At 44.6% G+C, this 25,149-nt stretch overlaps 1 protein-coding gene across 1 annotated transcript in view; it reads left to right on the forward strand.

The window, feature by feature from the left end:
• Positions 1–1,760: 1,760 nt before the first annotated feature.
• Positions 1,761–25,149, forward strand: part of TGFBR2 (transforming growth factor beta receptor 2) — a 90,912-nt gene continuing 67,523 nt past the window's right edge. The window contains exon 1 of the mRNA XM_040636893.1: positions 1,761–1,899. Coding sequence (XP_040492827.1) covers positions 1,806–1,899 — 94 coding nt within the window. The 5' untranslated portion in view covers positions 1,761–1,805. The remainder of the gene's footprint in view (positions 1,900–25,149) is intronic.

The following is a 25,149-nucleotide window of genomic DNA, read 5'->3' on the forward strand; positions in this document are numbered from 1 at the left end:
GGCCATGACTGGGGATGGGTGGTTGGGAGACTTCCGCCCTAGGGATGGCAGTGGCAGAAATGGCAAGAATCAGATTTTGAACAGAACTTTGGCTCCACGGCTAAAGTGGCTCCCGCTTTGGGGAGGCTGTTTGGTAAAGCAAGAAGATGTCCAGCGCTCCTGATTTCCCTGCCCTTCCGGCATCCTGAACACAAGAGCTGGGAAGCGGTCTTTTCCTAAGAGACATTCAGAGGCAGCCTCAGTATTGGGGGGACCAATGGCAACCAGACATAAGGCTTCAGGATCAAGCAAATGAACGCTTAGATTGACAGGGAAGTTTCTGGAGTTGGGTTTCTGGGGAAAGATATTTGCTTTTCTTCCCAGTGAGCCTGGCCACCTGCCTCTGCAAAGAATCTTTCTTTCAGATAAAGGAAGTTCATTGTGTAACCTGCTGGAAGATCTCCTGGCCTGGGAACTACACAGAATCGAAGTCTTTGAGAGTTGGAAGTAAGATGAGCATATAATTCCCTACCCAAACAAGACGCATGGGAAAGAAAAAGGGGGTTCTTTAATAATTAAACTTCGAAGGTGTACGCCAGGATCTTTGAATGCAGACTTGGTCACCCTAGCAAGAAGGGAGGGTTGAAAGTCTATCCTGTCCTGCTGCCCTTGTTTCCCCTTCCGCAGAGGAGAAGCTAAGGATTATCTCTCTTACAGGCAGTATTGGAATGCAAACCCCGGCACTGAGCTGACTCCCAGGCCACTTTTCTATTTACATTTTCTGCCACACTGGATACATTCGCAACATAAAATGTCCCACCACTATCACTCTGCGACGGCTGCTCATTGACACTGAACTGAGGCATCCCCAGGAAGAGGCAATTCCAAAAGGGAGGCAGCACTCCAGAGCCCATCACCAGTGCCGCACCTCCGACGTCCTGGATCAGAATCCGCATTTTCACAAGGTACTCAGGTGGTCCAGACGCACAGTCAAGTTTGAGAACGAAAACTTCCGGACTTCGACCTACAGTAAGCAAAACATGTTACAATGTGGCGGTGTGTGCCTAGGTAACCGAAACCGAAGTTTAGTGAGGCAATGCTTGCTATTTGATTTGAACCAAACATGTGCTCCCAACACCGATTTCAGCGTCAGCCCGCGGGTCAGGCATTGGGAGTTGGAAAACACAATTCTGGAGCACCTGGGAACAATGCAAAGAAGGCTGCGGGGAGGCGGAAGATGCTCGGTGGGGGTGCCCTGGGAAGTGTACACACTTTGTGTGCTCAGCGCCTTTCTGAAACGCGTGCCCTCAGTCACGCCGGGGTAAATACTTCGAGCCAGGAACTCCTGAGGGCGGCGGGGGCAGCTGAAAGTTTGCCAAAGCCCTCGGAGGGGCCGGTCTCGGGGACATGATTGGCAGTCAGGAGAGAGAGGAGGGCTGGAAGCCGAGTGGAGGGAGAAGGCTCTCGGGCGGCGAGAGGTCCTGCCCAGCTGTTGGCGAGGAGTTTCCTGTTTCCCCCGCGGCGCCCGGGTGAAGTTGAGTGAGTCACTCGCGCGCACCGACCGAAGACACCCCCGCGCGCGCGCTCGCCAGGGGCAGGAGCCGGCCTCCTGCGCAGCTCCCCTCGGCCGCCGGGGGCCTCCCCGCGCCCGCCGGCCTCCAGGCCCCCCTCCCGGCTGGCGAGCGGCGCCACATCTGGCCCGCGCATCTGCCCGGCCGGCCGGCGCGGGGTCCCGAGAGGGCGCGGCGCGGAGGCGCAGCCGGGGCTCCGGGAGGCGCCGTCCGCTGCGCTCGGGGCTCGGTCTATGACGAGCGGCGGGGGCTGCCATGGGTCGGGGGCTGCTCAGGGGCCTGTGGCCGCTGCACATCGTCCTGTGGACGCGCATCGCCAGCACGATCCCGCCGCAAGTTCAGAAGTCGGGTGAGTGGCCCCCAGGCGGGCTCGGCGGGGCGCCGGGGGTCCCCCGCTGCGCTTGACAGTCGGCCCCGGGCGCCCAGCGCTCGGGCGGAAACGGGAAAGTTCCCTAGGCGGCACCCACGCAGCCCGGCTGCCCGAGGCGCCGGGGTGTGAGTTTCTCTTTCAAAAGAGGAGGAAAGTTACAGGGGAAGGGGCTCGGGGCACGTCGGGCCCCCTTTGTGCGGGCAGGAAAGGCGTTGTGCCGGCCGCGTTCGAGGCGAGCCCCCACCCCCGGAAAGGGAAGTTTGAGAAGTTGCTTGGGTATCTGAAGGAGGCTGGGGAGCCGCGGCCCGGACCGGAGGCCGCCGAGGCCGCCACAGCAGCTGGCGCACCTGGGGTCGCCGCGGCCCGGGGCGATGCTGTGTGCCCACCCAGGTCTCGGCCAGCCAGCCCCTTCAGTGGCCGGTGATTCCAGCCTGGGCTCCGGGGAGGCGCCGCACGTTCCCCCAGGCCGGCTTCTTGGCCCGGAGTCCCTGTATGAAAGTTTCAAGAAACGAGGCAATTTCCAAAAGAAAGTTATCTGGCTCCACCGATGGCTGGGCGTGGGTGGGGAAGGAGCGGGGATTGTCAGGTGGCAGGCGGGGAATTATTAACTCGGTGCCTACTAGGTGCTGGGTGCTGGGTGCTGGAGATGTTGCCCGGAGCGAGACAGCCCTGCCTTCCCGGAGGTGATGGTTCTCTGCAAGTGTCCTTTGAGGGAAACGGAAAGGTTAAATTCGTAACTGTCCCTGAGCTCCCCATCTCTGGAGGTTTTCAGAGGTGAAAAATGCAGGAATTGAGTTCTTAATTATTTGTTATGGAAAGTACCAAACCCCTGAGACCTTCAAAGTTATTATTTTTTGGCAGCAGTGATCCACATAACTGAGTATCTGCAGCTGGGGTCTGGGTTAACTGAGCACTTGGACCTTGAGGGCCTCAGCTTCCTCATCTGTAAAATGGTAGGATTTGGACTTTACATCTCCTTCATCCGTCACATCTTGTCGCACTCTTCCCCCTTTGGTGACTTGGAGATGCCCTGATAGCCCACATCACCCTGAGGCAATTGCTTTATTTACCAAAGGCCATGGACAGGCTTACCTTTAGGTTTGCCTAGAAGAAATAAGCACCAGGTTCTAAATGGTACCTTTCAGAGTATTTTAGGGGGATTGAGACATTTTTTAAATGATGTTTCTTATTGAAAGTGGCATGGAGATGGGAGTTTTGAATGGAATGAGGAAGAAGCACTGTTGTAAACAAAAAATCCTAACACAAATTTGAGTTTAATAAAGTCCTAGTGTCTCATTCTTGGATGTTTTCCTACGTTGCAGTACCAGCATGTTCAAGTGTCTCTGATTATACTCCAAACACTTAAAAACTGAGTTATATGTCGTTAATAAAGGTTTTAAATGGCACCCTTAATTTTCTGAGTATGTTAAAAAGTATTAAAACTTTTGTTTCAGGTTACGAAAGAAGGAAATCAGCAGACGCTGATTTCATTAGATTTTGTTTACAAGGATAAGATTTGTGAATTTTCTAATTCCAGACTCAGTAGTTCATGAGTCAGTTTCTTTTCATCTATATACACATTTCTAAACAATTAGCTTAAAAGCCTAGTGGCTTTTTATTTGGGCTTTTGAACAGCTTTTAAAAAACCCACAGATTTCATATTTTGATGGAATTCAAGTTTCCAAATTTGAACTAAGGAATCATTTTGGAATTTGCATTCATTTGAATTTAAATTTTCAAAGACACTAGAAGGTTGAAGGTAGCTATAATGAAAACGAGAAACCTACTTCCACTTCCATTTTAATTTTTCCGTGTAAGTAACTGGTTTCAGGATTTTTCTAAAATAACTGGTAAACCGTCAAGATATTTTTCAAAATATCTTCCTGTGTGATAAGATATGAGGAAATGAGATGGCTAACAGCGTCCTATTAGGCCCCTTAAAAAAGTCCGTCTTCTGTTCAGTAGATTGATAAGTGGGCAAAGGATTTCAGTATAAGAACAAACTTTACCAAGAAATGTACTTAAAGCCTTAAAAAAATTTTTGTTTTGTTTTGTTTTGTAGATCCCCCTTTCCTAAATGCCCCAAATTAAGTAATTACTCTTTAGGAGAAAATCTTAAATGTCAGAAAACTCTTGTCAGATCTGAAAAATGTGACTATTACTTTTCAAATACCTAACAAGAGATTTCTGTTGAGGACTCAGTGTTGGTAAAAGTGTCATACAGATAAACTTCTTTCCTAAAATCATATTAATGCTCTGCTTTTTTTGTCAAGGTCAGAGACTAGAGATCACTAGGCCCAGAATTTGATCTTTGGTCTATTGCTTTTCAAAAAACACAATTTTACCTCCTCGGCCACTTCCTTTAATAACACCTTATTTTTCACCACTTATGGTCTATAGAAAATACTCATCCTATTTTGGATTTATGGCCTTTTTTCATGGTAGCACCCATGGTGATGCGTCCTCGTTATTGTCTGTGAAGCTACCTTAAATGCTACATGGATTCCATTTTAGTTTGCCAGTCCTTAGTTATCAACACAATTTTAACATTTTTCTTTATTTTTTTAACACCATTTTTCCAATTAAAAATGACACGCCATTGGCGTCATGGTAAAAAGCGGCCATTACTCATTCGTTCTTTTCAGCGTATTTATAGAGCATCTCCTTGTACCAGGCAGGTGGCTCTGACCTGTAGACAATATCCCGAATGAATAAGACAGTTTAATGTATGGGAGGGTGTTAAAGGCAAAGACAAGGACACATAGTTTAACCCTGTGTACTTGGGGGCATAAATGAATACTGGGGGTTTATTTTCTAGACCCCCTTTTCAAAAGTGTCTTGGTTGTTGAATGTACTTAGAAGGGTGCAAGTTGAATGTTTTTTCTCTTGGGGCATTTTTCAGCCCTTCTGAATGTCTTTCTTTTCATTGATTTGTTCTTTTCTATGCCCACCATGATGTAGGCCCCCGCTTGGGCCACCCTAGTCCTTCTGTAGCCAGTGTAGTGGACCCAATGTGCCCCTCCAGTCTTTTGAGGAGAGGCTTCGAGATACAACCTTTGGAATGGAGGCCTTCTGGGTTCCAGATGCACCTTCCATTTTACTGGCTGTGTAAGGAGACTCAGTCCCCTTCCTTCTCTAACCCCCAAACCCATTTGTAAATAGGGATTATGGAGTTATGGTGAAGAGTAAATGAAATAATGCTTTCAAGTGCTTAACCCAGTGCCTGCAACATAGTAAGTGCTCAGTAAATACCAGCTTTCATTATTATTATTAACTCCTTAGTCAGGCCTCTATAGGGTCCTCCATGACCGGGTTGCCGTTTGATTCTGAGACTTCACATCCCACCAAGGCTTACACATTTCCGGTGTATCCTTGTCATCCTGCATACACATTCCCTGAGCAGGTTAGGCCTTTTAGTGCCTTTGTGCAAGCTGCTATCTGTCTGGAACTCCTCCTACCCGAATAGAATAATCTTCCCTTGTCTTTCAGACTTAACTCAAGTGTCATCTGCTTAAGGAAACATGTTTGAATGCCTGGGGTTGAGCTAAATGTCCCCTTCTGGGGACAGGCCTCTCTCTTAGCTTGTAACAATAGCCAAAATTATATCTGTATATGACTCCCTTGCCAATCAAGCCTCTCAAAGGCAGGATGTGTATCTTATTAATTTCTCCATACCCACGGTCTCCGGAAGGACCTGACACATCACCTAGCACCCAGGAAAGGTTGAGCTGAGCTGCTGGTACCATCCAGGGCAAGCATTTTAACACCCAGGCAGTCCTCGTCCATTGGCAGTTTGCTCTGAATGGTAAAATCTTCCTTTTAGTTAGAATGGTCTTGGCTCTGATCTCAGTGGGCAGTTCGGCTGTTTTTATAGTATGTAATTGGTGGGTTTTTTTTATTATTACTCTGATGAGATATGGAAAAAGATGCTTCAACTTCTGACAAACATGCTGGAAAGTTCTCATCCAGCCTTTTGGGCTATAGATTTTGAACTGGTATAAGGCATTCTAAGCCATTCCAAAACTTTAGGACTTCACCAAAGAAATTTTCCAGTAAATACTGAAGTCTCTCTCTCTCTCTCTCTTTTTTCTCTAGAAGGTTGTCAAAAGGAGACTTTCGTTAAAAATGAAGTGCTGAAATCTAAATTTAGCTTTTAAGTTTCTTTTTTCATCAGGGTTTGATGTTTTGGTTTATAAGCGGTGAAGCAGAGTTGGTGGAAGGGAAGTGTAGGCCTGTAGCAGCTTCTGTCTGCCGCACAGCAGTGTGGACGTTATTTAGGTCTGATGCAAACCACCAAAACAGTTTAAAATAGGGTGCAGAGGAAACGTACTTCCTGGCTAGAGCATGGCATTATTTAGCCAATTTCCACATAAAAGCATAACTCTCTCACCTTGTTAGCTTCTGCCCTTCAGCTCCTCACGGGTAGCTTTGGCCGATTTAACACATGATTTTCAGTGGAACTGACTTAGCAGATAGGCATTCACAGGAAGAATGTTCGCGACTTATTCCGTGCTACCTCTTTTTCACGTCATATTTTGCTCCCCAGGTCCCTGTTGCTTCTGACTGAGGCAATACGGTGATCCTCCTTCCTTGCCTGGCATGTCAGAAGGGTTTAGCATGCCGGGCAGACACATGGGCTCATCTCAGGGAGAAGTGGGGAGAAGGGAAACTAACATTTGAAAATCTGCTCTGAGCCAGCTGCTTGACATTACTTATCTAATTTAATCTTCAGAAGAAGCCTGCAAGATACGTTTTATTATCTTTATTTATAAATGGGGAAGATGGGAGTCTGCTCAGGGTCACTTGAGGTTGGCCCGTGTTGTACGCGCGTGCGTGCGTGCGTTCTCAGCTTGCCCTGCTTGCATTCTGCTAGGCTCTGTTCCTTAGTAGATCTGTGAGTACATACGTTGAGATGAAAGTTACAGAGCGGGGTAAAGAGTCATCGTGTTTGAGAAGGGGAAACTTACCATCTGATACCATCAAGTCGGTGCTCCTGATTTCACGATTTGCTTTGCTTGCGTGATCTGCCTCCTTCCTGACTATCTCTGTACCATAGAAAATCAAGATAAGGCCGTCTCTTTACAAGGAAGCTCTACTCTTCCTAGTCTGATCACGGAGTCCTGGTGGCGGGACCCACCTCATGTGACCCGTGGTTCGACCACGTACGGCAGTTGGGCAAGCACCGTTCTCAAAGCTGTGTATTATACAGCTCAAGTTCCAGGCACGTAGCACCAGCCTCTGTATACAGACCTCCAGCAACTGCTGGTGAAGGCAAAAGAACGGAATTTACCCAACATAACAAAGGCGGATGATTTGACTTTTGAGGTTCCACTAATTTGAAAACTTGTGGGTGGCGAAGGTTCTTCTCATGATAGGATCTGGCCTTTCACTTGCTATGATCAGCGTTTTAGGTCTTGGCCCTCAACATGAAGCTACCGCCTCCTTAGATGTAGTCAACTCAGGATCTCCCCCTTAGGCTTCTAAGGGTTTCCTAGCATCTTTCTTTTGTGTACAGGGCTGAAGCTGAGGTCATTGGAATGGGTTTAGCTGCAGAGTAAGTGCCCAGGACTCCTGAGGATGTAGGTGGGAAAGGCTGTCTGCTGTCAAGACATGTAGCTCTCTTTCTCTCTCTTCCTTTCTTTCCTTTTCTTTCCTCCTTTCCTTCCCTTCCTTTCCTTCTTTTTCTTCCTTCCCTCCTTCTTTTTCTTTACTCTCTTCTTTTATGATGAGATTTCCCCCCCTCCCGCAATTTTTTCAGCTCAATTAAAATATAGGCCTAATATATGGGCAAAAGGGACCTCTTCCCTGGGTCTTAGAGAGCACTGCATTTGGTCTTCTCAAGTCAGACCCCTGTCCATGGGGTGAGAAGACTCTGGACCTCTGAGTCCAGACCCCTCCCTTTTGTAGATCACATTTCAGGTACCCGGGAACCACTCTTCACTGTCCAAATAGCCTTGGGTTAGCTTTTATATGGACCTTTGGGTACCTCTGTGAATCTAAGGGGTGGCTAAGGGGGAGCTGTGTATATGTGGGGTGTGTGCTGGGATGCGTTACAACGTAGTGTCCATGCATATCTTACAAGGCCCCACTTGATACAGGATGGAGCAGACAGTGGAAAGAGGAAGGCATTTTATTGGCCAGTCCTGGGACAGTGTTTACCCAAAACACCCCGTTCTAGAAAGGGACTTGAATAGTTCAAGAGTTTTGCAAGTATACTTGGTCTTCCAAAGTGTTATGAAGATACATTTGTCAATCAAGGTAGGACAAAACCTATTTTATGGAACAGTTTCTCTACTTGATTTATGACTTCCAGTATTTTGATCTATGGTACGTGGGCCTCCATTGGTCCTCACCTTGGGTCTTCCAGAGCCGGGGATGCATCTGGCATCAACGGCATTCCTTTGCAGAGGTGTGGGGCACCAGGTTAGGTTTTGTTGATTGCGTTGTGTTTTCCCTGGAGAGACTGGTCATTAATGAAAAAGCGAAGCCTCTGTAATCACAACGTTGTTCTCTTCTTTGTGAAATTCAGTTTTTCATAGTTTGTATTTTCTTGAAGGAAACTTCATTCTATTAATTTGACTTGTTCTGTCTGCTTTTTCACTTACACATTTGTTTAAAGATCTCCCAGTGCTCTAGTGGCATTCCCTCCATGTATTAGGAACACTAGGGCAAGGTGAAACTTACCTGGATGTTTTTTTCTACTATTGTAAATATTTATTTGAGTGATCCATGGCCTTCTCAAGCCTCTGTAAGGAACACACGAACATTCCAACAGTGTTAAGAAGTAAAAAGCCCATGGGGCACCTGGGTGGCATAGCGGTTAAGTGTCTGCCTTCGGCTCAGGGCGTGATCCCGGCGTTCTGGGATCGAGCCCCACATCAGGCTCCTCCGCTATGAGCCTGCTTCTTCCTCTCCCACTCCCCCTGCTTGTGTTCCGTCTCTCGCTGGCTGTCTCTATCTCTGTCGAATAAATAAATAAAATCTTAAAAAAAAAAAAGAAGTAAAAAGCCCTTCTGATACTATAAAAGGTATAAGATTGTCAAAACTATGCATTTTAGAGAGCCAGGGAGTTGGCAGAACAAACATGATCGGAGGGAAATATGGCGTCAGGTGCATACTTTGAGCATGTGCCAGAGCAGGTCTTATCTGTGAAAGCTGTAAATCATTATAGAAGATTCACTGATGTTGGAGAAAACTCACTCTGCTGCTTTGTGGGTGACTACTGGTCACCCTAAAATTCTGTGAAACGTTGCCACGTAGGGAAATTGAACTGGCCTCATGATGCCTGTGAGTGGTGTCCTTCTCTTGAGGAAGCTTGATTCATGAGTCTTCACAGACAGGTTTCCCAGTAATATATGGAGCCCACTTATCGAGCTCTTGCTGCTGCCTGAATCATGCTGAGCACGGCATCTCTGTTCGTTAACCTTTATTTTTTTTTTTAAAGATTTTATTTATTTATTTATGTGACAGAGAGACAGCCAGCAAGAGAGGGAACACAAGCAGGGGAGAGGGAGAGGAAGAAGCAGGCTCTCAGCCAAGGAGCCCGATGTGGGACTCGATCCCGGAACGCCAGGATCACGCCCTGAGCCGAAGGCAGACGCTTAAGGACTGCGCTACCCAGGCGCCCCTGTTCGTTAACCTTTAAAACAACTCCATCAGGTGGATTTTATAATGCTTATTTAAGTCCATTGGAGTTTAGAAAACTTAGCAAAGGCTACCCAGTTAGCACATGCTTATGCTGGGGTTGGAACCAAGATGTTCTGGTCTACGGACCTCACCTCTGATTGTTTTATTATATACTATACTGAGACAAGGCTGCCTTAATTGACATAAACCATTCTCTATTGTAGCATGGGTGGTGGGGGAACATAGGGGTCAAGAAAACTATTGGTAATATCCAACATATTTCTAATGCTTTAATGTTTTTCAATTATTATCCCATTTAATTTCTTTAGCTAAATAAAATAACGTTTGGTTCATACACCAAGTAATCAAACATCATGCCTGTCTTGTGTTGACCTCACTGGGAAAATGAAATGTATACATCAGTTGATGAATCGTGGAATATTTATGCCATCAAAGAGTTTTTAGGTATTCTGAGCAAAATCAGCCCTTTACTTGGAAGGACTGGGGGAATTCAAGGATGGGTAATTTTTTGTGGGGGATATATATGGTATGCCAAGGTAGATTCACCATGACGTGAATGGAATGTAACTTTCAAGGCTTATCCCTGGTATAGACCCATCTCCTGGGTCTGGAAGGGAGACTGGCAGTGTGGTTAGTGAGTGTCAGTCAAGTTCAAGAGTATCTAAGAAATTTTGCAGTGCCTTGAATATCATAGCTCACCATATAAAAGAAACTTGATAGAGGTTTTCCCAAATTTAGAGGCAACTCAGAACATTTATAGGATATCACTTAAAATGAAGGGTGAAGCTGAAACTTTTTCCAAGCTATTCACAAATAAGTTACAAATTCTGATCAACAATTCTAGAGGAAAGATTGAATTATTTTTCTGCTCTCTCTATAGAGAATATTACAAAATATCATTGGAAGAGGCAATCAAAGAGTATGAAATCAAAAAAGATAGTAAAAATATTTCAGAGGTACGTCAGGCAGTTAATTAATAAAAATAATTATTTCTTTTTAAATTTTATGTTTGTGGTATGTGTAGCTTTTTAAAATTTGCAGTGTTTAAGATGGCATTTTAAATTCAAATAATCACTTTCATACCTGAATTTCTATTCTTACTTTTATATTCTTTTTCTTAAAGAGTGCCCCTGAAATTTAAAAGCTTCAGCTTTCGCAAGACCCGACTCTATGCTTAATGGTAGGATTTGCTTGTTGGCCTAGAAAATAAATAAAAAGGCTTCTCCTCTAGCCCCACCCCCACACAGAGACTGAAGTCTGCATTGCTACGTCACCAAACCCAAACTTTTTTTTTCCAGGTCTAGCTAAACCCTTCATTATTTTCCTAGTTTAGAGGCCCCATGCCAAGTAGAGAAGAAGTTGCAAATATGTAATTATCACAGAACCTTGATCTTGAATGAAACCCAGATCCGACCCTTAGTTTGAGATGAGGACTTTGCCTGGGAGACAGGTGGTGAAGACAAAAACATGGTATACTGTCAACTGACGTGTCCAGGTGTTCTAGCCAAGGCCCTTGGCCCTACTAGTTCTCCTTTTTTATTCTAGGTGCAGTGGCAAGAATTGGACTAGAGGAGATTTTCAGTTTTTTTCTGTTCTGAAATGTTTCATTTTGTAGCTTAATGGAGGAAGCCATTGAAGCTGACTTAAAAACATAATCCTTAACTAATCGAAGTAGAAAACTCAAAAGTGGTAACAGGTGAGAACGGACACGTACCTCAAGCCTCCACTTGGAGTTTGTTGGAGATGATTACTATTGGAAAAAGAAAAAGAAACCATAGTTAGTTGGAAACTTTCCTGGTACAGGTGCCCAAGCACCCACCCTGACTAAATAGCATGTTTACTTGAGCTGGCAGTTCTTCCTTGCTGAAGCAAAGGCTTACTTGGTTTTGGTGGTAATACCATTTCTCTTCCGTTAATTATGGTGTTCTCATTCTCCCTTTCCTCCGAATTGGTTGAAGTGTCTGTGAAGGTTTTTTCCTGAGGAAGAGAATTATGAAATGCTTTGCTATGTCTAGGAAAAGCAAGTCCTAAAGGAGCTTCTGTGTTTTTTGGGAAAAGAAAGGAAACTCTCCTGAATATAATTAGTCTTCTCTTGCCTTTCAAAGATTTCTCCACCACTTTTCTTAAAATATTCTCAGAAAAGACAAAATTTTGGTACAGAGTGGCAGATTGCAGACTGCTTTTTTAGGCAGGGGACTAGCTATGAGCCCCATAATTGCATTTCTGTATGGCCTGCATACACCAGTTAGCACAGCGAAGAAATCTTCTAACTATTGCTTTGAATGACTATCTTGTTACTACATATCACTTTCATGCTTTGTTCTCCAAAACCCATTGTATTGGGGGAAAACGATGATAAAATTTGACCTCAAATACGTGAAAAGGAAAAACAACAACAGCTACAACGACGAGCAGTCACATGTTGCGTTCACTATTCTGGAATCCCTAAAAATCACATTGTCGTAAAATAATTTCTAACAATCTCAGCCCTTCCTGAGCACTCTTTTATTCTTACAGTTTCTATTATAATTAATGATATAATTTGTATTGCCTCTCTTATCACCTATTTATTTATTCCAAGGAGTCCCAAACCAGCCAGTCTTTTCCTTTTCGCTGTTTTCTGTTTTCCGTTATCTCCAGCAGGCCCTGCGTGTCCTACCGTCTTACCCTTTCACGAGCCTCTTTTGACATCTACCTATCATGAGTTATATCATGAGCACCGAGGTTCAAATCTGGAACTCAAGCATTCTGACCCCCAAACGATGCTTTTTTTTTTTTTTAAGATTTTATTTATTTATTTGACAGAGAGAGAGACAGCCAGCGAGAGAGGGAACACAAGCAGGGGGAGTGGGAGAGGAAGAAGCAGGCTCCTAGTGGAGGAGCCTGATGTGGGGCTCGATCCCATAATGCTGGGATCATGCCCTGAGCTGAAGGCAGACGCTTAACGACTGAGCCACCCAGGCGCCCCCCAAACGATGCTTTTATATCATTCTCTGGTAGCAGTAGCTGAGGATGTCCTACTACCTTGCTCCTCAAAGGGGGGTCCAGAGACCAGCGGCATCAGCGTCACTGAGAATTACAGGAAAGGCAGAATGTCGGGCCTGCTCAGAATCAGCATTTTAACGGGATCCCCAGGTGATCCATGCACCTATGCCCTGACGATTGAGAAGTGCTGCAATAGCTCCCATAGCACTAAAGCATTTGCCACAGAGGAATCGAAGGCTCTGCCCTGGTGTTGGTGGATCAGATCAGACTTGTTTCCGTCGCTGAGGAACAGAAGGATTCCAGGGAGAGTAGCTTCTAGATTTACGAGGGTGTTTTGACTCCTCCCTAGCTCCCAGGCCCCCTTTTAACTGTATGTAACTAACACACTGAGGCCAGCAGAAGCAAACGCTCTGACAGCAAGTCAAGTCAATTAGTGAGTCAGTGTTATCCTGTCTGTTTACCCAAAACATCTTCCATGGCTCATTCCCTTGACCAACAGCAGTAGATCCTAGAGATCCGTTTCCCTGCATTTAACACGTTTACTCATTAGGCATTTAATCATTGACCGCCTTGACATTTGTAGGCCTTAATTAAGAGCTATTATACCTTGGCATTTCTTCAAGTATGTAGCACTGTGCCGTATACAAAGTATGCACCCAATAAATGGATGAATGAATGTCAGGGTTTTTCAGGACATGGTTCTACTCTTAAGCATTAAAAAAAAACCAAAAAACAAAAAACCTTTTGCCTTGAGAAACTTATTTGGTTGATGCCGAGTGAGAACTCACTCAATTTTTCTTGACTCCGTCAACATGTATTTTAGTCTGTTCTGAGAATGCCACCAATAGCTTTTTTCAGTAATTGGCATTTTATTCACCGTAAGGCAACTTTTTGCACCTCGGTTACTTTCGTCTTTAAGAATTATTGGTCTCTAGCACTTACAGCAATCAGTTCTCACACCTCTTTCTGATTTTTTTCAAATAATTTTATTTCCTAATTTTTTTTCCTTTTGACATTGTAGCTGTACCCGGCAAAAAACAGAACAAACAAAAAATAGAAAAAAACTTTCCATAGAAACCTGTATCTCACGTTGCTGCCTTTTGCATCAAATCTCAACTTATTCATCAGAGTAACTGTAAATCTTATTCGCTAGAATCTTGTAATCAGACACATTTTTACAAGAGGAACCTAGTTACATGAAATGCATAACCATTTGGTTTCGTTTTTACTCTTAAATCGTGCTACCACAACGCAAGTCTGGACTCGTGTTTTCTGTCCTCTGTGAGAAGCTCATTGGTTTCTGCCCGTGGATACCCTTCGTCCCTTTTCTCTTTAACACACATGCAGGGCCATCAGTTCAATCTTCGCCCCAGACGTCATGTTGAATAGGTGGCTTCTGGATCTTCTCTGTGGATCCTAGGTGATTGCTTACGTGGCCCTTACTTTCTCTTTGAGGTCAGGGGCCATGTCAGTATCTTTGGTTCCTAAGACGCACTGATGGGTTACAGGACTGGGTTGATGACTCCATGCGTGCGTGAGGCCAGGCCTCTCCCCTACTGCCCTTTCTGCTCTTGCGCATGCCTCGGGCCCTGGTTCCATTCGAACTAGGCATCCTCACACATCCTTTTGCTCTTCGATTTTCTAACTGGTGGCTGTTCTGCTTCTCCCAGTTTTCCCATTCTCTCTCCGTGCGCTAGGGTATCTCCACCATGCTGACGTAATGCCTGATCAAATGCCAGTTCCTTTCTTGGGTCTTCAGTTAGTTATCCCAGTCAGATTTCCCTTCTTTTTCTTCTTCACCAGCCTCACTAACAGGCCTGGCTCCCACAACTCAGCTGGCTTTGGCCACCAGGCTACCTGCGGCTGTATATGTGTGCTCCTTATTATAATGAAAATTCTTGGAGGGAGAATCTTCTGTCTGGTTCTTCCCTAGCACTCACTGTGCATTCTCACTGAAATATTGTTGCCGTTTAGAATTCATTACTTTTAAAGGCCAGGGAAACTGCTTATAAATCCAAGATGGGATGATAGGAGACACACACACACACACACACACACGCATATATATATATACTTATATATTTATATTGATGTATTCATATATAGATTTGTTTATGTATATATTTTTCTAGACTGTTTACCTTCTCACCACCAAGTGTGTCATCAGGGGGTTTGTCATTTATAATAAAGCCACCTTGAGGGAACCATGGGCTTGTGGGAAATTTCGAATGGTCTGAGACGTGTAAGTTGCTCTTTGCAGGGGAGGTTCCCTCTGCCTTCGTCTTTAGCTTCTGTGAGTTTGGGGGAGCTGCAGTATGTGGGTGTTAAGGCCTGTTGCTTTTCCACCCGTCACAGACTGCCTTTGATTCACTTATCCTCTTGGGTGTGAATCTTTTGTAGAGGACCCAACGTGTTACGACTTCAGGCGCCAGGAAAAGTCATAAAGTAAATCCCATTATCTGACTCAGAACAATTTTTGCCACTCCTGCCTTTCATTTTTTATGCATTGTAGGCTATCTTCCATCATTGGGATAGTCGGAAAAGGGGCAGATGAACGAAGGGGTCTGGTGCAATGGAGAGAGTCTGAAGACACCCTTCTACCCAGCTGAGGGAAGACATCCCCTATTGCAAAGATGACTTCGGGTTTCGACAGCACAGCTTCCAGACATGGCTCCTTCCCCTCTTCCAGCCAGATTGTCACTGATGGAGCCCCTCCTCCAGGGAAACTGGGGAGCTGCCCCTGACTTCATAACATTACTTAGGCACGGACTAACCATGCCCTACCTGCCCTAGCTAGGGGAAAAGATGAAATAAGAACCATGTCTTAATGTTCCGTGGCTCTTAGGGGCAGTGGTTGAACTAGAATACTCTTAGTTGGATGTATTGTTGGTTAGCTTTCACAACGGCTGAAAACATTTCTCTTTCAAGATCTCGGTGATGCTGTCGGTGAGGATGTTTGTGGCCATTACATAATCACTTACGTAGCCCTGGGCAAAGCATTTGGTCAAACTCAAGAGTGTCTCCTGTTACCAGTTTATTAATGAAATACTTATGGTATCTTCAGGGCCAAGGAAGGAACCTAGTTTCTTAATACTTCCATTTTTGCTTCTTGCCTAGCTGTTGGAACTGCAGTTACTTCTGCCCCAAGCTTACTGGCTTTGTTACTCCTCAAGGTATAACTCCTTCTTCAAAGCAATTGACTACCTGTTAGATGTCTGGCTTACTCATCTGCTGCCAGTCGAAACAGTTTTGTTCTTCTCTCTCTATTTTTATTCAGACATTCATCTTTAAATTCTGGGGAAGGAATCTTAACCTTGACCTCTGATACAATGTACTGTTTTTATTACGATCAGCACTTTAATAAAATTTATGTTAAAGTGAGTCATGATGAGCATTTTATAATTACATAATTATCAAATCACTATGTTGTACACATGAAGCTAATATAATATTGTATGCCAAGGGTACTGCAATTAATAATAATAATAAAAGAGAGTCTTTAGAGGGAGCCCCTGAAAATCTTGGGAAAATCTGATTGACCCAATGTCACTTCTTCCCATGTTACACGAAGTGACCGTGGAGCCCACCTTGGTGCTTTGCTCTCTGAATGGAAGTGCCTTGAAGTTAAGACCAAATGAATGGGTCCGAGATGGTAGTTGATGGTCGTGCTGGCTGAAAGCAGCCCCTTGTGTGCCCTTTATCAGCAGTGACCAGGGCTGCAGTGGAAGGTCGTGATTTTCGTGAACATTCCTGCCCACAGCCCTCTCTGGCACATATCTCTTGGGAACACATAAAATGTCCTTTGTTGTTAAAATGGCTGTTAAATGAATACGAAAAGCACAACAAACATCGTAAAAATAGTCATTTGCCGGCTTGTCCAGGCAGATAAAAAACTAGTGTCAGGAAAACAGAAAAGAGCAGGGATTTGAATAACTTTATTCTTTTTGAGGCTTATGGGGGAAAGAGCACCGGTGGGAAAAAAGTCTAGTGTGATAACTGAAGGAAACATGTTGACCATGTCTGGCTATAACAATTTTTTTTAATAATCCCTTACGTTCATAGAGTACTTTATGTAAAGCTGTTTCACTGGATGTCATATTTAACTTTGGAAACAATCCTCTGAGTGGCTCTAATTACCCTGTTTTACAGATAATTCAGAAACAGAAGCCCAGAAAGATGAAAGCATCTGAGACATTGTAAAGCATCACAAATTTGCGTTTCTGTCATTTTGCCATTTTTTGGTCTTCGTGCTCCCTTGCTGCTTAATTTTCTAAGTAAATGTAAGACGAACTCTATGGTCTCATCGTGTTTGTATATTTCCGTAGCTAACTTGTAGGAGAGGGGACGGTCGGGTTGACGTCAGAAGCCCTGTTCTTTGCCTCAGAAATCGGAAACCATATTTAGGACAGGAGAATTCCTTCCTTCAAGACACACTTCTCTGAGGGCTTTGTCCCCCAGTCTTACTAGAGTTCAAGCTATGTAATGAGTCATTTTTCTTTTTCTCCTTTTCTTGTGGGGCAGTTTTTCTTTTAAAACACTATGCGGTCGGCTTTCTTGAGGGTTCTGTCATTTTGCCAACGGACACAGGTTGCCATTTATAAAAGACTATGGCTGTTGCCATAGTCCTGTCGTGTTGCTCTGCTCCAGAGTTTCAAGGTCCTTCATATAATCAGGGAGAAGGGCATCTTTACACAGGAAGGGTGTGTTTTCACCATGTAGGCCTGGAGGTCAAGTGTCGTCTTTGGCTTCCTTTCCCAGAACTTCCTAAAGATGAATGTCTGAATAAAGATACGGAGAAGAACAAGATTGTTTTGACTGGCAGAACACAAGAAACACAGGCATCTAGTATTTATTTAAATTACTTTTATATAAAAGAACTTGTATCTTGAGGAGTTGCAAAGCCTTCTTATTTGACTGACATTTTCCAAGGCTATGGTAAAGAATCACCTTGACGAGCAGAAACTGCATGCTGTTTGTCAGCCACACAAAGCTGATACCCCTGCTTGCCTGCAAGTCGTTCAATAAAATGCCATTTCCCCAACGACATACAAAGAGAAGTTGAGTCATGATATCGTTTACTTCATTTGGGTTAAAGAAACACGTTAAATCTGCTCCCATAGTATGTAGTATGGACTTCTTTCTCGTCTTTTCCAGCATCATTCATCAGGATGATTTTTCCAGTGGACTTGGGACTAATGATTATTCTGATCCTTCCGCCTCTGTGAAAATTTCCTAGAAGAGATCAGCTTCTTTAAGGAATGACTGGGTTCGTGAATTTATGTGAGAAGTGGAGAGATCTTCAAATTAGATTTCAGTGTTACCTTTTTACGTACTTCTTGTTTAAAAGGGATGCCAGAGTAAATCTTCTAGAAGACTACCTTTTATACAATCCTTTAAAAAATGGTAATTTGTACATACCGTTCCCTGTTAAGGCAGATGTAATTCTACTTAGAGAAATGTTCAAACTTTGAACATTTCAGAGATAGTCCTTCTTCAGATCTGGTACAGAAGTGGTGCTCAATATATATATCTGTTAAATGGAGTAAGAAAGAAAAAAAATCAGATGAGGAAGAGAAATTAAATTGTAGGACTATATTGGCTTAAAAGTTATTTTTTTGTGTTATATCTATTTAGCCTCGTGATTTTCTGAAGGAAAAGCTTATCCACAACTGTTAACGGTGATCCGAGGAACTATGTATCTTACTAATTTCATTGGTAGTTTATCTAAAGGGAGATACACTTTTTTACGTTGGACTTTTTTGAAGTCATTTTTCATTTTGCCATGTGGGGTCAAAGCCCTTTAAAAACTCAGCTTTCTCAGGAAACCTGCTTCTCAGGTCTTCATGCAGGTCTTCCTTCAAACTCATTGTGCCCTTGGCGATTGGCAAAGGATTTCCACCCTTGAAGAAGATGGGAATTTGTAAAACTCCTACTAAAAAATTAATCTAAAAATGACCTTCCAGGGAGAATTGGTACAATAGCAACCAAATGCCGTGGCGACAACTGTGTTGATGATCCCTGCCTCATCCCAAAGCATTATTAGAGTTTGAGTCACATAAGAAAATCATTGGGGGGGGGGCGCCACTGTGGCTCAGTCAGTTAAGTGTCTGCCTTCAGCTCAGGTCATGATCTCAGGGTCCTGGGATCGAGCCCCATGTCGGGCTCCCTGCTCAGCATGGAGTCTGCTTCTCCCTCTGCCTCTGCTTGTTGTGCTCCCTCTCTTTCTCTCAAATAAATAATAATAAAACTCTTAAAAAAAAAAAAAAGAAAATCGCGCCACTGTGGCTCAGTCGGTTAAGTGTCTGCCTTCAGCTCAGGTCATGATCTCAGGGTCCTGGGATCGAGCCCCACGTCGGGCTCCCTGCTCAGCATGGAGTCTGCTTCTCCCTCTGCCTCTGCTTGTTGTGCTCCCTCTCTTTCTCTCAAATAAATAATAATAAAAAAAAACTCTTAAAAAAAAAAAAAAGAAAATCACTTGGGTTGGGCTTCACCCTACCTGTATCCATTGATAAAAACGTTCTGTTATAACGCAGTTTGCGACTTTCCTAGCAGCCAGGCCAACTTGGGAAACATGGTCTGTAAGCCTGCCCTCCTCTCTCTGGGACTGCCCCCTATCTCTAACCCCTGAGTTTGTTCCTGTTTAGTTCTTTGCTCCATACAGAATAAATCCTTTCCTGAACTGTATTTATTTATTTTTTCCACTTCTGGCTACACATAAGAATCGTCTGGGGAGCTTTTAAAATCATCCAGTACCCCAGCCAAACCCCCGAAGTTCTGATTCATTCCCCCTGGGGCGGGGCTCTGGCATCAATATTATTTCAAAAGGTCCCCAGATGGTTCTGTTGTGGAACCCAGGTTGAGAAACGCTGATGGCTACAAATGGAGAATCTGAACAGAGAGGTCAGGGTATTCACTTAATGTCCTGCAGCGAAACAGTACCATTGATTAGGGTCAGACTGCCCCATATTCTGACTCTAAATCCAGTATAACAAATAAGAGCAAGGCTTTGTTATAGAACCGTGGGAGAATCAAAATCCCTTTCCTTCTGGAAACTCACCAGCAGAGTGGGGCTAGCTACCATCGAAAACCCTGTCTCACAGTACAGGTGGTTGAAAATCAAGGCCAGAGAAACTGGAGCACGGTGGGGTGGATTGCAGGTGGGGGACTACCCATAGGAGCCAACAGTTGACCTGGCTTGGACAGGCTGGGCACCCCTCCATGGTACCATCCATTGTCCACGCATCAGCAGCTGTGTCTCTGCACTTGCTTCAGGGAAACTGAGGCACAGCTGGGGAGATGCCTGCTTGGGAGGCACACCCACCAGCCACACAGAGGAGGTGTCCAGCTCTCCCAGGCCGCAGCCGACATGGACAGTCAGCACACTCACTGTCTTGGCCTCTCCTCATGGAAGATGGCAGACACCACATCCCTGGAGAAGCCATTTTCTGAGTCCCTCTCCAGTCAGAATAATGCCTACAGCTGCTGGCAGAGGTACTGAGCTCTTTCTGAGGCCTGGGCAGACCGCCCTGGGGATGGGAGATCTTGTGGGGAGGTGGAATGCTGGGGGTGAGAGGGGCAGAAGGAGTTAACATACCATAGAGTTTCTGATAAGGGGTTGTTTGGCAGAAAGGTAATCAGACTATGGGGGCCTTAAATACCAGGCCGTGTTGTGTGGGCTTAATTCTCTGAGTCACTGGCAAATGGTAAGTAGGGACACGGCACAATAGAGCCATCGCAAGGCCAGGAGTTTGTGATGTGAAGACTGTGAATGCCTTTCTTCTTTGCCCCCAGTGCCTGCCTCTGCAGTTAGCAGAGGGCAGGGGCGCCCATCGCATCCTGCCTATGCACCCGGTCAGCGCCTGAGCCCTTCTGGCTTCTGATCCCACGTGAGGGCTAGGGGTCCACCGAGAGCACCTCATGATTTTTCAAAACGACTGTTCCTTCATTGTACCTCAAAAGATATATGGGGAAGCTCTTAAGTGTCCCAGAACTTCTAATATCTCCACTTTCTCTTAGGTTCTGTGCAGATCTCACTCCATACAAAGTCGTCTGCTGACTCCTCTGGAATGAGGTGTGAACAAACCAAACAAGGGCACAGATTCGTTAATTTCAAGGGGGTGCTTTCTTTTGCCGGGGCCTCGCTCGTAGACATTTTCCTGACATGTTCACACCCCAAGTATCTCCAACATATGCTCCATACTTTTAGAAATCCGAAGAATTTAGAGTTTCAGTTGGGTAGAGCCTCAATGGAATACTTTTATTATATCTAATGCCATTTTAATGGGCTTGAGACTAGGAAGGTTGGGTTGACTGGACAACATATATAAACCATTGCAAGGAATTTACTAGAGTGGAGAACGATGCCAGTAGCCCAGAACTGTGGTATTTAGGGAGCTTTTTACTTTGTAGTCACCATGACAACATCGGGACAAATTCTATACCCTCTTAGAGAGCAGCACAGTTTACTAGAACTTCCTGCAGCGGTCACAGTATCTTCTATCTGTGCCGTCCACTGCGCTAACCATTTGTCACATGTGGCTTGCAACGTGGCAGGTGCAACTCCTCATGGAAGATGGCAGACACCACATCCCTGGAGAAGCCATTTTCTGAGTCCCTCTCCAGTCAGAATAATGCCTACAGCTGCTGGCAGAGGTACTGAGCTCTTTCTGAGGCCTGGGCAGACCGCCCTGGGGATGGGAGATCTTGTGGGGAGGTGGAATGCTGGGGGTGAGAGGGGCAGAAGGAGTTAACATACCATAGAGTTTCTGATAAGGGGTTGTTTGGCAGAAAGGTAATCAGACTATGGGGGCCTTAAATACCAGGCCGTGTTGTGTGGGCTTAATTCTCTGAGTCACTGGCAAATGGTAAGTAGGGACACGGCACAATAGAGCCATCGCAAGGCCAGGAGTTTGTGATGTGAAGACTGTGAATGCCTTTCTTCTTTGCCCCCAGTGCCTGCCTCTGCAGTTAGCAGAGGGCAGGGGCGCCCATCGCATCCTGCCTATGCACCCGGTCAGCGCCTGAGCCCTTCTGGCTTCTGATCCCACGTGAGGGCTAGGGGTCCACTGAGAGCACCTCATGATTTTTCAAAACGACTGTTCCTTCATTGTACCTCAAAAGATATATGGGGAAGCTCTTAAGTGTCCCAGAACTTCTAATATCTCCACTTTCTCTTAGGTTCTGTGCAGATCTCACTCCATACAAAGTCGTCTGCTGACTCCTCTGGAATGAGGTGTGAACAAACCAAACAAGGGCACAGATTCGTTAATTCCAAGGGGGTGCTTTCTTTTGCCGGGGCCTCGCTCGTAGACATTTTCCTGACATGTTCACACCCCAAGTATCTCCAACATATGCTCCATACTTTTAGAAATCTGAAGAATTTAGAGTTTCAGTTGGGTAGAGCCTCAATGGAATACTTTTATTATATCTAATGCCATTTTAATGGGCTTGAGACTAGGAAGGTTGGGTTGATTGGACAACATATATAAACCATTGCAAGGAATTTACTAGAGTGGAGAACGATGCCAGTAGCCCAGAACTGTGGTATTTAGGGAGCTTTTTACTTTGTAATCACCATGACAACATCGGGACAAATTCTGTACCCTCTTAGAGAGCAGCACCGTTTACTAGAACTTTCTGCAGCGGTCACAGTATCTTCTATCTGTGCCGTCCACTGCACTAACCATTTGTCACATGTGGCTTGCAACGTGGCAGGTGCAACTAAGGAACTGAGTTTAAAACATTATTTTTTTTCAGTTACACTTAAATGTATATGGCCACACGTGGCTATTGGCTACCATACGGGACAGAGCAGTTATAGAAGATACTTAAAATCCTCCTTCTCTTCAAGTCCTCTGAACGAGCACAGTCAGGTAATTTCTTAGCACCTGTAGTCCTAGTGGGACCGATGACATTATTTATATCTTTCCATCCCTGTACTTGAGGACTGTAGGCTGTTTCTGTCCCGGACACATGGTATTCTAATGTTTATGGAAATAGTCTTCAGTAGTACACTTTAATTATAATACTTTGTTCTGGGAGGATCCAGCCAGGCCTCTTTTATCATCTGTGTTTTTAGTTTTAATCTTAAAAGGGATGTAAAAATAGTATTGTCTTGCAAGAAAAAAAAATATGCCTAAAGTCGATGCCCATGGAGCACTAGGGATTATAAAACATTCAAACTTCTCCTGGAAATATTGGCTAAAGAGAAGTTAAAGAGGCAGGTAGAAGTCTCCAAGGAGAGAACTTGCCCTGGAGGAATGCTTTTAATTAGATTTAGCTTCTCTCAGAAGAGTCTAGCAAAGTGGCTTTCCCTGAGGGCATCGGGATTTTCCCCTGTGAATAAATTCTCTTCCCCATCGGTGGGTCATCTCTCTACTATGTTCTTCTAGAAACTCACCCTTACTTGACATGCCTTGACTTAAACCCTCCAGAAAATCTTGGAAGAGAAGCCAGTATTTTTTTCTAAAATGCTGATTTCCTTGCTTTAGGCTTATGTAGGCTTTGACTGGAAACTTAATCTGTGTGCCTCGGCTCTGCATTAGGTTTCAGTCATTGAAATGGGGCTTAATAAGAATTACTGGGTACCTTCGGAGTCAGATGAGCCTCACTTTTTTTTTTTTTAAACAGTCTTTTATCTTCAGCACAGGGATTTGCATTTCGAGAGGTTGTGCCAGCTGACTTGAGCCCCCACAGGTTTCAGCTTGTTGCAAACCAAGTTTGGTCCATTCTTCTCACTTCTGGAACCTTCTGTTGCTGCCACTCATGGTTTATGGGTTTACTGGGGAACTCTAGTCCTAGTCCCTAATTGTCTTCTGTCCCTACCTCAGCAATAAATACTACAGTCAGTTCCTACATCACGCATCCCTTAAGAAGTCAGGATGGAACGTTAATTACAAAGGCCATTCAAGCCAGTAGGCAAGTCTCTTTCCCATGGGACTTCTATTCTGGCTCTGTCCTATTTCTCCTTCCGTGTCCTTTCTAGCTTCTGATTTCAGAGCTCCCTGGAAGCTGAGGAGCCCAGGTCTTTTAGGATTTCTTCAGATCAGTGTTGCCCAATAGAACATTCTACTGTGACGGAAATGTTCTAAATCTCTTCTGGTGACACGTGGCTCCTAAGCACTTGAAAATGGCTAGTGTTACTTGAAACTGAATATGTGATTTTATTTTACTTTAGTTGTTTATGTTTACTAATTACGTTATTTAAATTTAGAAAGCCATGTGTACTTCTGGCTACCATATTACACATATTACATATTACACATATCACACAGTGCAGCGCCAGACCCTTGGCTTCAGAACAATGTGCCTTGACAGAAGCACCTTCTCTTGAGTGCCCCGTGTTCTTCTACCTTTGGGAACCAGCCCCTCTCAGGAAAGAAACTCTCCTCGCTTCTGAACTGACTTCTTTATACTGCTAATTTTGATTCACGGAAACTTGAGCTTTTTATTTTTATTTTGTTAGACGCTGCACAGACTGTTCACACTCTCCGCACCTGGGTTCAACATGCCTTTTTTTTTTTTCTATTGTCCTATTTCCTCTGGGGGCATATCTTTATTCCTTGTCCAACAACTGCAAATATGCATTATTATTTGTTTTTTTGTTTTTTTTTTGTTTTTTTTTTTTAAGATTTTATTTATTTATTTGACAGAGAGAGAGACAGCCAGCGAGAGAGGGAACACAAGCAGAGGGAGTGGGAGAGGAAGAAGCAGGCTCCCAGCAGAGCAGGGAGTGCGATGCGGGGCTCGATCCCAGGACTCTGGGATCGCGCCCTGAGCTGAAGGCAGATGCTTAACGACTGAGCCACCCAGGCGCCCCTATTATTTGTTTTTTTACAAGTAAGAATTTGTCAGAAAGGCAGATGTTTTCTCTAGGAACCTAACGAAGGGCTATGAAACTTGGCATCCCAGGACAGAGGGAAATGGAAAACTGGAAACAAGTGTTTATCGTGTGCCAACTAGCACGTGCCAGGCAACGTTGAAGATTCTAGAGTATAGTAGTGAGCTAAACAAAGTCCATTGTGCTCAAGCTAGCAAACAGGATTCTACTAATACGTAGGGGATGATAAGGGCAGGGTGAGGGGGCAGAGACTGATGATGAATGTAATTGTAGAAAGGGTTGTCATAATCTTATCTGGAGAAGGCATCTATCTGAGGTAAGAATATTCTAGTTGGAGGGAATAGCAAGTCCAAATGTCCTAAAACCAGAGTGTGCTTGTTACCTCTTCACACCCTCTCCACATCCCCATGGTCTCTCATCTTTACTTGTCTTTTTTTTTTTTTACATTTATAGATACACATTTTTACATTGGACTCCTCAAGACACGGAGCCAGTCTGCAACCCCATTGCTGTTGGTAAAAAGGTTAGATTAAAATGGATGAGAGACCGTGCAATGTAGTCCAAATGTGCTTTCTTGGTCACCACAAGGGCCATGCAGCATTTTAACACGTCTCAGCTCTCACTCCAGCACTAGGTAGATTCCAGCACTGGGGAGATTGAATGAATCAGATTATTTGAGTGGGGGGGCAAATCCAAGGGGCAGAAGTTCTCTGCCTGTGAGAGTTTGTACAAAAAGTCTTCTGAAGAACTAGAAGGTA

This window comes from Ursus maritimus, unplaced genomic scaffold, assembly GCF_017311325.1.
Source record: "Ursus maritimus isolate PB19 unplaced genomic scaffold, ASM1731132v1 scaffold_20, whole genome shotgun sequence".
Taxonomy (NCBI): domain Eukaryota; kingdom Metazoa; phylum Chordata; class Mammalia; order Carnivora; family Ursidae; genus Ursus; species Ursus maritimus.